The sequence below is a fragment of the Ochotona curzoniae genome, unplaced genomic scaffold (assembly GCF_017591425.1).
Source record: "Ochotona curzoniae isolate NIBS_2020 unplaced genomic scaffold, NIBS_Ocur_1.0 contig_2321, whole genome shotgun sequence".
Lineage (NCBI taxonomy): Eukaryota > Metazoa > Chordata > Mammalia > Lagomorpha > Ochotonidae > Ochotona > Ochotona curzoniae.
Genome location: NW_024465421.1, coordinates 8,035,237 through 8,050,508, shown reverse-complemented (window position 1 = coordinate 8,050,508; position 15,272 = coordinate 8,035,237). Strand labels below are relative to the sequence as shown.

At 50.5% G+C, this 15,272-nt stretch overlaps 1 protein-coding gene across 5 annotated transcripts; it reads right to left on the bottom strand.

The window, feature by feature from the left end:
* Window positions 1-3,732: 3,732 nt before the first annotated feature.
* FUS (FUS RNA binding protein) lies at window positions 3,733-15,048 on the bottom strand. 5 transcript variants are annotated; one of them, XM_040972951.1, is made up of 15 exons: window positions 14,976-15,048; window positions 13,582-13,606; window positions 13,343-13,497; window positions 12,559-12,703; window positions 12,195-12,382; window positions 11,768-11,999; window positions 10,139-10,173; window positions 8,654-8,686; window positions 7,395-7,498; window positions 5,401-5,530; window positions 5,135-5,236; window positions 4,923-5,046; window positions 4,437-4,537; window positions 4,190-4,337; window positions 3,733-3,956 (listed from the first exon to the last, which is right to left on the bottom strand). In XM_040972951.1, exons 1-15 carry the CDS (start codon window positions 14,986-14,988, stop codon window positions 3,917-3,919), a joined length of 1,575 nt encoding a protein of 524 aa, XP_040828885.1. In that variant the 5' UTR covers window positions 14,989-15,048; the 3' UTR covers window positions 3,733-3,916. The 5 variants fall into 5 exon arrangements, with proteins under 5 accessions (XP_040828885.1, XP_040828887.1, XP_040828889.1 ...); XM_040972953.1 differs by having other exon boundaries at window positions 11,768-11,975; XM_040972955.1 differs by having other exon boundaries at window positions 11,768-11,975; window positions 12,204-12,382.
* Window positions 15,049-15,272: the final 224 nt, after the last annotated feature.

The window sequence follows — 15,272 nt, the reverse complement described above, 5'->3', positions numbered from 1 at the left end:
GTTGTAAGGGAGTCCTCCTCATGGAGCCAGCACAGTGGCATAGCAGGTGAAGCCACCACCTGCACCACCAGTATCCCATATCAAAATGCTGGCTCAAGGCCCAGCTGTTCCACTTTCTTCTAAAGCTTTATTTTTACTGGAAAGTCAGACTTACACAGAGAGGGAGACAGAAATATCTTTAGCTCCCCCAAGTGGCCACACTGGCCAGAGGTAGGCTGATCTGAAGCCAGGAGCTAGAAGCTTCTTCCTAGTCTCCCACGCAGGTAGGGTCCCAAGGTCATCCTCCACTGCTTTCCCAGGCTACAAGCAGGGAGCTGGATGGGAAGTGGAGCAGCTGAGACACAAACCAGCACCCGTATGGGATCCAAGTGCTTACAAGAATTTAGCTTCTGAGCCATCATGCCAGGCCCCCAGCTGCTCCACTTTCAATCCAGTTTCCTGCCATATGCTTGGGAAAGCAGAGGACAAGAGTCAAAGTATGGCCCTGTGACCACCCAGAAACCTTCAGTTTAATTTCAACCCAGCCCAGTCCCAACCATTTTATCAAATGGATTGGGACCGAGCCAGCAGATGAATGATCTCCCTGGGGTCAGAACTGAGAAATAGCTATCAAGTGCCAGCATTTCATATGGGTACCAGGTTCAAGTCTGAACTGCTCTACCTTCCCACCAGCCTCCTGCTAATGCACCTGGGAAAACAGCAGGGCATCGCCCAACTGCCTGGCTCCTACACCCACATGGGAGATAGGGAAGAAGTTTGCAGGTTCTAGCCTGACCCTTCCCTGGCCATTGCAGCCATTTAGGGAACAAGCAGATAGAAGACGCCTCTGTCCCTCTGCCCTTCAAGTAAATAAAGCTCAAACTTTTAAAAGGTGGAGGGGAGGCACCAACGTGCTCCATCTCTGGGCAGGCTGGCCATTTGGTTCTGGCTCTTCACCATGGAGGCAGATGTAGGAACAGGTAGCAGATGCCCAGTCGCCTGCAGAGGACATCTCATGCATTATGTATACACATTACTGGTTTTGTAGGACCATGCTGTCAAGCTTCCCTCATAAATGCAGCCTCTGGGGCCTGGCCAACAGCCTACTGACTAAATCCTCATCTTGCATGTGCCAGGATCCCATATGGGCCGTTTCATGTCCCAACTCCTCCACTTCCCATCCAGCTCCCTGCTTGTGGCCTGGGTAAAGCAAGATGATGGTCCAAAGCTTTGGGACTTTGCAATCACATGGGACGTCCTGAAGAAGTGGCTGGCTTTAGACCTGCTAAGCTGTTGCAGCCACTTGGGAAGTGAACCAGCAAGCTTTTTGTCTCTCCTCTCTATAAATCTACCTTTCGATAAAAATGAATCTTTAAAGAAAAAAAAAAAAAAAAAAAGCCCCAAACACACACCACGGAAAGTCTCTGCTCCACCCCCAGGACTGGGAATTAGAGAATGCTACAGAGCGGAGCCTGTCTCCCAGCCTGCTCCCGCCTCAGGAACACTGCTATGTAGCTGCCCCGAAAGCTCTCCATGTGCTAGCCATCTCCAAGCCTCAGGCCAAATCTGTGGACCAGAGCTGCTGGAGAACACCGCTAGCACCACCAAGACACATGCAAGTGGAAAAAACCCGAAACATTCTCCCAAAATCATAGTGAGCCTTACAGAAGGGGGTGGGGGAAGATCTGGCATGGTGGCACAGTAGGTGAAGCTACTACCTCTGGCTCCAAGTCAAAGTTCCAGCTCCACTGCAGTTCACAGCACTCCAGGTCCCTGCTAACACACACCTGACACAGCAAGAGATAGCCAGAGAAAATGGGCCCTCACCACCCACCTGGGAGGCCCAGCTGGAGTTTCAAGGTGTGGCCTGGGAAAGCAGTGGAGGATGGCCCAAAGCCCTGCTGCACAGCCCCCTCGCAGCCACCTCCCCAGGCATGCAGGCCATCTGCCACTGCTTTCCCTTATTAGTAGAGCTACTCCCTTTCTGACCCAGCTTCCTGCTCAGCCTGGGAAGAAGCCCCTGCCACCCATGAGAGCAAAACAATTTTTTTTTTTAAATGTTATTTTTGTTGCAAAGTCAAATACACAGAGTCCACTGGTTCACTCCCCCAAGTGGGTACAATGGCCAGAATCAAGCCAATCCAAAGCCACAAACCAGGGGGTTTCTTCCAGATTGTCCACATGAGTGCAGGGTCCCAAGGCTTTGGGCCATCCTCCACTGCTTTCCCAGGCCACAAACAGGGAGCTGGATGGGAAGTGGGGCAGCTGGGACATTAAACAAAGCCCATGTGGGATCTTGACATTTACCAGGTGAGAATTTAGTCACTGATCCATCTCACGAAGCCACAGAATCTCCCAGCCAAGCAGCCCAGGCACTCACTGCTGCCACTTGTCTTGCAGTATTACACTCTGCCACGACCAAAACCTCTTCTCTCTTGGCTCTCAGTTCTGTGCAGTTAAAACACATGAAAACAACTGGCCTGGCAGGTACAAGCAAGCTTACAAACACCACACGCGGGAAAAAAACAGGCCAAGTAAGGATTATGACTAAGAGCCAAGAGGAACTTTCTCACCAACACAACTCCACCCTTCTCTACCATCTGAAGATCCCCTGGAAAGGTTTTCTGCCTCCAGGCATGGAGCCTCACACCTGCATCTCAACCCCTGAAACCCTCATCTCCAAACTGTCCTTCCTAAATCCAGCATCCTGATCCAAGGTCCATATCTAAGTGTGGCAGGCATCTACCCCCTTCCAGAATGAAAAATGCTAACAAACTGAAACAGAAGACCAGGAGCTGTGGGTCCTCCAGTTGACTCCAGAACATCACATAACTGACACACTTCACTTCCGGCCTGGGAAGCAAATGGCCTGCTCTCCCAAGACTGAAGATTAGCTCATGACAGTACCACCAACACTTCACTCAAGTTATACTCCTTCCTGCCAGATCCAACCAACTGGGGTGCGCGCTGTGGCAGAGTAAGCTAAGCTGGAGTTTGTGGTGCCAGTATCACATATCACAGCCAGTTCATGTTCCTATAGCTCCACTTTTTTTTCCCCCTAAAAACTTAGTTAAAAAGTCAGGAACCGAGCGGGCAGAGATCTTCCGTGGACTGGTTCACGCCCTCAGCTGTTCCACTTTTGACCCAGCTCCCAAGAACACGCCTAGTGAAGCAGTGGAAGATGGCCCTACTGCTTCAGCTCCCGCCGACATGGAGACCTGGATGGAATGTTCAGTTTCTGGCTTTGTCCTGTCCCAGCCCCAGTCCTGGCAGTCACCTGGGGAGTGAACCAGAAGGTGAAAGATGTCTCTCCCGTAACTCAAACAAGTCTTTCATCAAAAGAAAACCCATGGCCAACAAAGCCATGTATGAACACTGCCCTCAAAGACTAGAAACCTACATTGCTTGACCTTCAACAAGGAGATACTTCTACACACAGAAACGAAGCCCAGCACGCTGGTGAACCTCCCACACAGCTGGACACATGCCAGACAACATCCATGACATCACACGTGTTCCTTTACTCCATTTACACATCCAGTGTTGCCAGGACAGAGGGTTTCATCTCCACTCAAGGACACCACCGGACCTTTTCTCTCCTGGATCAGATATCAAACACTTTATTCCAGTTCCCGCTTGGCAGGAACAAATGAATTCCTGCTATGCAGGAGGATCTGAAAGGAGCCAACTCCCCGCATTCCTGACCCGGACATCAATCCTCCAGCAGAGCCAAGAGGGGGAAGAGGAACAAAATTTAACTAAAATGATGGTTTTTAATGGGAACCAGAGGTATGGTTACAATTACAGAGTCCAACACAAAAATCCATGGGTGATCCAGCAGTTGGAAGGTTACAAAGTAACGAGGGTAACACTGGGTACAGAAGAAAAGCCACTCCAGAACCTTGGAGTCCGACTAGTACGACTAGTACTAGTACGACTAGTACGGCCTCTCCCTGCGATCCTGTCTGTGCTCACCCCTGGAAAAAAAAAAAAAAAAGCAAAATGTCCATTAGTTCTGAGTGCTCAGCCTGTCCATCCACCCCTCCCACCCACCCAAATGACCAAGTAGCAGGCATGTACAGATGAGATCATTTTCCTCAGAGATATAATTTTCTTTCCCTCCCCACTTTCCCATATAATTATCAAAATGAAAACGCTCAACAAAACCGTGCCCCCCATCACTGTGTTCCATTCCCCTAGGACATCTCACCTGGAGTCCATCTTGCCAGGGCCAAAGCCGCCTCTGTCCCCACCACCCCGGCCCCCTCGGAAGCCCCCACGGTCCCCGCCACGGCCCCGGTAGCCGCCCCGATCATAGCCTCCTCTGCCACCACGTCGATCATCTCCATAGTTACCCCCTAGAAAACAAGAAACATATTTCACATTTCCATCCCAACCTCCCTGCCTGACAAAGGCTGACTGTCCCATGTGCTCATTACCAGCTGTGCCTTTCTTACCCATGTGCGAACCTCCTGGTCCCCCTCCTGGGCCATCTGGTTTAGGGGCCTTACACTGGTTACATTCATTTCTCCAAGAGAAGTTCATGTTCTCACAGGTACTGAGCAAAAGGAGGACAATCAGTTAAGAGGGCTGGGAAGCAGACAAGATCCAAAGCACAGACTGCAGTGAGAGCCTAAGGTACCTGAAAGGCAGACGAATGGGGTTCTTTGGGGAGATTCAGGAATGAAAAGGCAGGCTATGACTGGAACTCAGTCCCTTATCTTTCCTACCAGTCCCCCAAATAGTCAATGGGAAAACTCCTCAGTTTTCAACTGCATGTGGTCCTATTTAGCACAATAAAGCCTCATGCCCTTCCACTTCATTCCCTAGTCCCACTATGCACGCTGTGCTGCACACACTACCTGCCACTTTGGTTACTGAATTAACTGTCATCAAGACACACAGTAAAAGGACTGAAGGAATAAATCAGAAGATTCACTCACGGATTAGGACACTTCCAGTCCCCAGCTCGTTGCTGTCCTCCTCCACCACCACCTCCACTGGGGAATCCTCCTCGGCCACCACCACCACTGCCACCGCCACCGTAGCCTCCGCGGCCCATGGGACCTAGTGTGCACACACAATGATCCATGCCCCTTCCAAGCTTGTATGCCCTAACCTCACCCTCCCCTCAATCCACCACGCAGCTTCTCACCTCCTCGCCCTCTGCCTCCACGACCATTGCCACCACCCCGATTAAAGTCTGCTCGGCGTGTAGCAAATGAAACCTTGATGGGATTCCCAGAGAATTCTTTGCCTGTGAGAAATGAAAAGATCTATAAACCCAAAAACACTCGTGGTGCCTATCATCTAAGACCGCCTTCCTGAAGAGGTTTCTAGTGTACTAAGTATTGCCAGACAACTCAAAACCCAGCCTTTCCTATCTGCCCCTGTCCCCCATCAGCTGTGTCTCACACGTACCATCAAACCAGTCGATAGCTGCTTTAGCAGAAGGTGGGTCATCAAATGAGACCGTCGCCTCTCCCTTCAGCTTGCCAGTTTCCCTGTCTGTATACAAATTAATCATGGGCTGTCCCGTTTTCTTGTTTGTCTGAAAGAAGCAAAATAAGACGAGTGATTTCAAACACAGGAGTCATCCCTCCATACCTGCATGTAATGGCCAACTCCAGAGCCCCACCATCTTTGGACACTCAAGGCCCTAATAAAATGGTATTTGCATTTCACATCTTCTCTAGATTACTGTAACACATAATACAGTGCAGACTATGCTAGTAGTTGATCTGTTGTTCTTCACAGGTGATAATGACTATTTTCTCCCAAGCATCTTTAATTTGCAACTGGCTACATCTGCATGTGCCATGGAACCTATAAAGCCAAAGGGTCAACTGTGTTCCCCATCTTCCCCCAAAAAAACCTGAGGCTCCGCATCCCCAAACTTCAGCTGTTTCTTCCCAGTCACTCTCTCTCTGATCTTTCAATTACAGCCATGCTTTTCAACTGCTTCTTTCTTAAAAGAGAAAGCTAAGCATCACACAGCTGACTGCTGAACATGAAGGAACTAAGAACCATCAAAACTGCCACCAAAATTCCACATAAAACTTCTGACTCCCTGTTGGCCAGAACCCTTACAATGATATACACAGATTAATGCTCCATGTTATGTATACTATAGTAGACTGTAAAAACACACATGATCGGGGCATTAAAGTGCAGCTGCTCTACTTCCAATCCGGTTTCCTGTTACTGCACTTGGGAAAGCAGCAGATCATGTCTAACTGCCATCACGTGAGTGAAACTGATGGGATTCCAGGCTCCCGCCTTGGCTGTGGCCCAGCCCCAGCCACTGAGGCCACAGAGGGAGTGAATCAGCATGCAGGAACTCTCCTATCACTCTGCCTTTCAATCAAGTCTAAAAACAGAGAACTGAACTGCTCACATGGTACATCATTACCATTACATCATCATCTAGCATTTGACACTTGAGTTCGCCACAAAAAGCCACAAATAGGTGGCTGTAAATGACAGCAGGACAGGACTTCAGAAAACATTCATGCAGATGCAGGGACAGCTGTGCCACCAGCATTCTGCAGAGGCACCAATCCCATCCCAGCTGCTCCATTTCTGGAGCTGCTCCATTTCTGGACCAGTTCCCATCCAATAATGCTCTGCAAAAGCAGCAAGAAGTAGCCCAAATGTGTGTGCTCTGCCACACATCGGGAGACCAAGGTGAAGGTCCCGCCATGGCCATCGAGGCATTTGGAGGGTGAAGCACTAACTGAAGGCCTAATAATTTGACTTTCAAAATAAACCATTATTTTTTTTTAATGAAAAACTATGCAGCCATATTAAGTACTATAGCCTCATGTTTACATTTAAACTGCAAACAGTATTACATATGGTGCTTAAGTTTTGACATAACTTTTCTTGTAATTTCAAACTTCTAATACTGTTTACATAGTTGAGAGGGACGCATGCCCATGTGGGCCTCCAATTAGAATGGGAAGGGCCAGGGTATGGAGGAAAGTTAAATTTTCTTTTTTCCTGTGTCCACTGTGAAGGGGAAGAGGCTGCTCCTTGCTGAAGTTCTGACAAATTTAACTTTTCATAACAGATCTGTTTTTTTTTAGGGTAAAATAAAATAGGCACACTACATGTTAAGAGCAGAGAATGCATAGGGTTTCCAATATTTCTAGACTACACAAATAGCTTCTCACAGATCCCTGAAACCACCATGTGCATAAATGGATCTATACACTCCAAAACTGTGCTGTTCAAGAATTTCACAGTGTTGGGCACTCCCTCGTCAATTTTGTTTTGTGGTAAATGTGATTTCTTTTCAAAAAATGTCAAGAATCACTATCCTTACCTAAACAAATCAAGCTGGGAACATGTGTTTCTAACCAATGTGTGAAATCAAAAGCTAGTAAGAAAACAGAAAGCTCTGCTCCAAGTACCTTGATGATACCAATCTGCTTGAAGTAATCCGCCACAGACTCGATGGTGACATTCTCGCCCAGGCCTTGCACGAAGATGGTGTTGTTGTCGGAATTATCCTGCTCTGCTCGAGGAACACAGAGCAAACATATAAATATGTAGAACGAGTTTTAAAATAGAAAACAAATGCTTAACAAGTAATTAATAACCTAACATCTGATTGAAAAAAAAAATCCTGAAAACCTCAAGCGACCAGTATCATTTTGGATCTAGGATAAACAACTGAAAAGACTCCACATGGAATTGGTGCTGTAGCTCAACAGGCTAACCCTTCACCCCGCAAGCACCGTGATCACATATGGGCATGTCCCAGCCGCTCCACTTCCCATCCAGCTCTCCTTGGTTGAAAGCAAAAGAGAACCGCTCAACACCTTGGGACCCTACATCCAATGTGACACCCAGAAATGACATGGCCCCTGGTTTCAGATCAGCTCAACTCTAGCCATTTTGGCCATTTGGGGAGTGAACCAGTGGATCCAAGGCCTCTCTCCTCTGTATAATCTGACAAAGATTTTCCACCTGCTGGTTCACTCCCCAAGTGGCCGCCAACTCCTAGAGGTGAGATGATCCAAAGCCAGGAGCCAGAAGCCTCTGCAGGGTCTCCCATGTAAGTACACCAGCCTCTACTGCTTCTCCAGGCTGCAAGCAGGAAGCTGGATGGGAAGTGGAGCAGCCAGGACATGACCATATGGGATCCTTGTGTTCGGAGGTAAAGGATTAGCCACTAAGCATCTGTACCAGGCACCCTGTAGCTGTTTCAAGTAATTTTAAGTTAACAAAAATCACAGCAATGTGTACCCCTATTAACCTACTTGGAAGACCTACCATAAGAATCCTTACATTTCAACAAGTGTCCAAATGTGAACTCATTAAATGCTTCCCTTTGTGTGACACAATCAGGCTTTTGTTCAGTTCACAAATTTGGACATGATACACAACCAAAAAAAGTCACTGCTTTACACCAGTAGTTCTGTAGTGGCCCACAGTGCATCAGCACCACTGGTTTATTAACAAAGCAGAAACTCGGCACTCCTCCCAGTCCTACTGAACCACTGTAGGAAAGAGCCCATCAATGAGGGACTGCAGAACCAGTGCAAACTAGAGCTACGACCCCATCCAAGCATCCTGCCGCCTCTCCCACCTGCTGCCTCAGCTGTCACTACCCATCTCCAACCTCCAGGTTCCTATCCCTTTGGTCACTTTCCAAAACTGCACTCACCCGAGTCATGACGTGATCCCTGGTCCCGAGGGCCTTAAAGTGACAGAAAAAAGAACAAAAGAAAAACAAAAACAAGGAAAAGAGCCATCAGTCAACCAGGAAGGACACCAAGGAAGAAGTTAACACCAAATCCAAATTCTTGCACAGTATCAGGTTAAGCGTTCATAGCCTCTCTCCAAACCCCCGTCCTGGGTTGCCTGCCCAGGAGGAAACCCTAGGCCGGGAGACACAGGCCCTTTTCTCAAGATCTGTAACTTCAGTCCACACAGGGCCAACTCCACACTTCAGAAAATGCTGCCTCCCCGCAGCTCAGGCTGGGCCATGTCCTCAGCACAGACGTGGAGGGGACGGAGATACGACCCGTTAACCCGACTCAGAGCCTGGCCCTGCACTCTCACCCGAGAGACAGGGGCTCACCACCAGCCACAGGACGTGCATCCATTCAGTTTCTCCAAACTTTTAACACCAATACACTTATCCCTTGTAGAACAATCGGTAATTTCGTCTTAAGAAACCATTCTTAAAACCATTTGTTTCCCCAAAGCCACATGAAAATAAAAAACATAGGTAATAACTATTATAGTTTTAAAGCATGTCCCAGGGAACAGACCAGAAATCTTATTTCCGTAAGGTAGCCTCTATTTTTTTTTTTCCAGAGACCGTCTTTGACCAATGTTTAGCTGAATTTGCCATATATATTACACCCTTACACAATGACACCTAAGTCATGAACCCAAGCCTTTGGCTTTTAATGTTGCAATGAATCAAGAAACCTTTTTATTAACCAAACCAGAAAAGTTCCAGCTTACTGGGAGACTTCTCAATTATTTGTCATTTTTCCATGAATTCTGTTTTGTGTCGATTAAGACCTGGTTATTTCCCATGAGCCACACATGCTCCCATTCTTGAAGTAGTCCACGCCTTCCTTTCCCAGAGCTAGTTTCTATTTGCCCACCTATGTTACATACATGTATGTGGAATTGCATTGACACCATTCAGTACTTCATGAGTAAGATACCAACTTCGCCATCCTCAGGCCAGGGCAGTTATTTCACGACCCTCTCCCAGAATTAACATTTGGAGGTTACACACATACACACGCACACACAAGTCTTGGACACAATGATCAAAAGGATCCTAAAGCCAAGTTGTCCACCACGTGTCCCAGCACACACTCGCGTTCCTCACGATGGTGGTCGCTAAGCGCCAGGCGTGGCAACACCCGTCAAGAGGCCTCCTCGACACCTCTTATCAACCTGAGACAAACCAGTTTGGTACCAGATGGTTGCTGAATCTTACCCCTGCCTGCCTCCACGTTGGCACAGAGATGGCAGCAGGTGGCACTCTACCCCACCCCTTTCTGGAGGTGGTTCTGGACACTTCAAAACCTTTGACACTCAAGTTAACACACTAAGACATCTGCAAATGAACAATCAGACAAAGCATTGCTGGGAGTTGGGAATTTTGGAAACTCTGTTCACTTACCACCAAATTTATTGAAGCCACCACGGTCACTTCCGCTGGAGAAGACAAGTTAGAAGAAAGGACATGAAGCTTCCAACGGCTACAAAAGGGTGTTTTGTTTTTTGTTTTGGTTTTGAATTTTATCATTTCCCAAATGTGGGTAAGTGTTTTGGGAAAAAGATACATGTGGCTACTAACATACAGCCCTTCCTGACCACGCTTGTCTGATCTTTGAGCATGTCACACACACGTGTGCAGTTTCTCAGACACAGGTTTGTTTGTTTTAAGGATTTTGCTTTAAAATGTTTTATCTATTTCCTCTGGAAAAAAAAAATGACCCATTTTCCTTGGTCGTTCTTCCGACGTAGCAGGTGTTTTTTCCTCTTGTGGCGAGTAGTTGACAACCCAGCAGTTGGTTTAAAAACCCTACCCCGGATTTACCCAGAAGACATTTCACACCAGGCTGGGGTAGCCCTGAACACATTTGTTGTGGTTTTTGCTTTGAAAGCAGCAAGCAGACCCAACCCCATTTCCTAAAAAGTCAAAACCAAAGGCAATTTCCCCTAAAGCAAGACAAACTTAGCTAAGCCCTATCATAACTACTGAGATGGTTTTGATCCCCCACCCCCCGGGGTCACCCCTTCTACACTGCGAGAAGAGCGGAGTATTTTGCAATGTCACCTTTCATACCTGTGGCACATAAAATGCAGAGCAAGTTAACAGTCACATAACAGTTGCTTTTTTTTTTTAAGTTTTGCATTAAACACACACGCACACAAGAGTCTTCCTTATTTTCTGCACGTTTTTTGAGAATGCCCCCACCCACCTCTGAATACTTACCACACATCAACTCTCACTTAAACTTTTTCTCAAAAAGGAATTAACACTGCCATTCCTCCCCCTTCCAATGAAGACAGAGTAGGGTCCTTCATATTGAATTTATCAACAGATTTGACGACTGCTTTAACATCAAATCTAATGTTTTCCTTCCAAGTCAACTTCAGGGAAGGGAAGAAGGTCCAACGGGACAAGCTCATGTTTTTTAAGCAACCAGGGTAAGGTGGACCGAGGAACAAATAGGTGGGATACGACTGTCGGAGTACTGTGTCCCAAAGGTCTGCACACTTCAGTCAGATGACCCCATAAACCAAGTCACACACAGAATCACTACTGTCAATCAAATTAGTGCAAATCAAGCTCATGGATTCAAATGACTACAGAATGCGGAAAGAGTAGCCAACTCCTGGAAGCTGAAGTCAAGTTAAGCATTACCAACTCCCTGCCAGGACACATGGGCAGCCAGACACCACGGTTCCCTCCTGTTTCCCAGGAGTGGGCTCATCAGTTTCCCTTGCAGAGACAAGTCTTTACTGCCACAATTCTTGCCTAGGACATCAATAGCTCCAACCCTTTTCTTTCTTTGGAAATGAAAGTGTCAACAGTCGAATCTATTCAGAGGTGTGGATGGGAGTTCAGGTGCTCGCAAAAGTGAAATGGGGATGCACAAAGAAGCAGTAACTGCTCCCAAAGTCCTCACCGTCCCTAGAGCACAAAACACTGACCATGCACTAGAAGACAGGCTTCAGGGGAGAGTCATGCACCCCGCCGCACTCCCCACTAGAGATACTCCCTGGCTCCTGAGACACCTACCCCATGCCGCCTCTGCCTCCACGGCCACCGCCTCGGCCTCTGGGTTCATAGCCGCCACTGCTACGGTTGTAACCGCCGCCGCCGCCGCCCCTGCCGCGGCTCCCTCGGTCCTGCTGGCCTCCCCCGTAGCCACCGCCACCGCTCTGGTCCTGACTGCTGTAACCGCCGCCGCCACCACTCATAGAGGACTGGTCTTGGCCATAGCTCCCTGTCAAGAGGGGGAAAAGCACGCCTTAAAAGACAAACTGCAAAGTGGTATATAAAAAAAATTCAAAATTTCCACAGAGTAAAGAGTTGACAAAAGCAAAATACCAGCGAGGAACCAAAAGAGCAGCTTATAGGACAGAAGCCGAAGCACAGAATCAAAGTCCTTACAAAGAAACGGGTGTTGAGACAAAGAAACGGGTGTTGAGACAGCAACGCTCACCTCCGCCACCCCCTCCGCCACCTCCGCTGCTGCTGTTGTACTGGTTCTGCTGCCCGTAGCCCTGAGGGGGGTTATAGGAGCTCTGCTGCTGCCCATAGCTTTGCTGCTGTCCGCCATAGCCAGACTGCTGGCCATAGCCCCCGCTCTGGGGCTGCCCGTAGCTGCTGCTCTGAGAACTGCTGCCGTAACTAAGGGAAACAGACAAGCGAATCACAACCCCAGCAGGCCCAGGCCCATGCGCTCATGCAGCCCGCTCTCCCCCAAACCCTCTTGCACCCCAGCTGCTCCTACTGCTGCTCACCCGCCCTCCATCCCTCACTCATTCACCCTCATCCTTCAGGCCTTCCTCCCCATACCACCTTACCTTCCTGAGGTGCTGCTGGGAGCCGGCTGCTGTCCATAGCCAGGGTAGGAGGACTGTTGCCCGTAAGATGACTGGGAACTCTGGCTGCTACCATAGCCGCCAGTCGAGCCATAACCCTGGGGAGCTGATTGAGTGCCATAGCCTGCTACAAGGAAAAACGCAGTCACAAACACTATGAAGAAAAGAGGCATGAACCGTGCTGAGCACACCATACTCCAGTGCTGCTCCACGCACGAGAAGTCAGCTTGAGAAGAGGCTGCTGTTAATTGGCCGACGCCTACCAAGAGACTAAAGCTGTAGCATCTACTGACTGAAGACAGTTTCATTCCAACTATCCCTAAAGCCAATCTAAGACCAGCAGCCCAGGCAAAAGATTCCTAGGTAGGAACCGCATTAGAACGTGCTGGTATGTGTTCAGGATACAGAGAAAACCCACATGAATTATTTACACTTCAGGTCCTGGGGACAAATTCCATCTCCTTGTGTATCACATGACACACAGTAACCTGACTTCAAAACATGCTGCAGAAAGCCATTTTGCTCATTAAGAATCAGCCTAAAACTGGCTCCCCTCTAGGGAATATGCCCGTTTTCAAATGAAAGGGGAAATAGAAACGTGTCTGGCATACATGAAGAGGCAGAGAAAAAAAGCAGGCAGCAAGTATTTTCCCTTGAAAGGCCTCAGGACGTCATAGATTTCAGGATGAAGGGGGAAAAAAAACACAGTTAACTTGGAAAACCCTCCGGGAAGGGGAAGGCGGCGGGGTGATCCCACCAGACTCACTGTTATGTGTCTGTCCGTAGGAGGAGCCATAGCTGCTCTGGCCATAGCCGGAAGTGTCCGTGGACTGCCCATAGCCGCCATAGCTCTGCTGGCCATAGGGTTGACTGCTCTGCTGGGAGTAGCCCTGCCCGGGCTGGGTGGGGTAGGCCCCGTAGCTGTAGGCAAAGAGTGCAGTCAGGAACAAGGGCCCTGCATGCCCCAGCCCGGCCATGAAGGTGGAGCCCAGACCCGGCACTCACCTTTGGGTTGCTTGTTGGGTATAGTCTGCAAGAGAAAACCACAATCAGCCACCAGCGAAACAGACAGATTCCCCCCAACAGAAGCCAGGCCAGCAGACAGCACACCCCGCAGCTAGCCCAGGACACTCGGCAAACTCCATTCCTGTGAGGCCTGTTGCAAGCCTGCCACCATCCCTGGCGCGTCGGCACACACGCCCTGACAAAGGCCACCAGCTCCTAGGTAACCCAGGTCTTCATTCGAACCCCCTCCCCAAGGTACCATGGATTCAGAAGGTGGTCTCCCTCCCAACAAAGAAAGCCTCAAAAATAAAATGAAAAGGTGCTCTTCGCCCTTCTGCTTAACCTTGGGGCCCAGTGGGGTCTTGGGCAAAGTCCAGCAACCACCCAAAGCTCTGCGCTTGCCCCCGGAGGTGCGATACAATCCAGCACTCGAGACTCGAGTCCCCAGGCCTGGGACTCCCGACAACTTGATCACCTCCATCTGCCTCTCAACCGCGGCAACCCAGAAAGGCTGAAAGCGCCAGAGCCGAGACGGCAGCAGCGCCAAGAACGCACGCCGGGGCGCAGGAACCCGCGGCACTTCCCCCCGCAGGAAACGGCCGGAGGAGACCTGGCAAGGGTGTGGCCTGGGCCACCCGTGGCTTGCGGCTCCCCTTCTCGGGAAGGACAACTTTCCGGAGGGAAAACCCGTGAGCTCCCCTTCACACACATCCCCGGTTCGTGCATGTCCCTGACGACCCTTCTCCCGCCCCGCGAACACCGTGGGGCGGGCGGGCGCGCGCGGCCACGATCCAGAGCATCCGCCCCCGGCCGCGTGGCAACCGAGGCGGGAACGGCGCGGTCCCGCCCCGCCTCGTCCCCGTGGGACCCGCCCGGGGGGGGGCCCGAAGCCCGAGGCCGGTCCCGATCCCCGTCCCGAGGGTCTTCCAACAAAACCCCGGCCCCACGCGAGGAGGGGAAGGGGGATCCGCGCCGCCGGGGGAGGAGGGGCCTGCGGAGCGCGCGCCCGAGTGCCCGGATGCAGCACTGCGACAAAGCGGGCCCGAGCGCGGGGCCCGGCCCGGCGCTGCAAGGCTGCGGGGTCGGGGCCACCGAGCCGGAGCGTCTTCTCCCCTACCGCACACCGAACCCCACCGACGGGCGTCCTCCCCGCACCCATCTAGGAACGCGAGCCTTCCCGCGCCGCCGCACGAAACGCGCCCGAGGACCGAAACAAAATGGCGACAACAGACTCCCCCATCCGCCCCCTTGTCCGCGGCTTCCCGCCACGGGGGTGGGGGGGGCAGGTTCCGAAATATCCTACACGCGATCGCCACCCTGATCCCGCCGGAAAATCATACAAAGTGCAATCCGGAGAGAACGGGAAGGCCCCGCCGCCGCGCGCCCGTACTCACCGTTGGAAGCCATGTCCGCGCACGCGCGCTCGGCCGCCCAGCAGCACGCTCCCGACCGCGCACCACGCCGACGCCGCGAGGACTGAGCAGCCCCGCCCCCTGCGCCCGGCCTTAAATAGGCCGCCCCGCCCACGCTCCGCGGAGGACTGTACCACCCTGTGCTCAAGACGCGGGGGGAGCGGGGCCAGACGCCGGCCACTCTACGGGGAGTGTAACAGGTCCTTGAAAAAAAGAAAGGGAGAAGACCAACTGATACACGTAAGGATATAGCCTACATGATCATTCTCTTTTGGATAA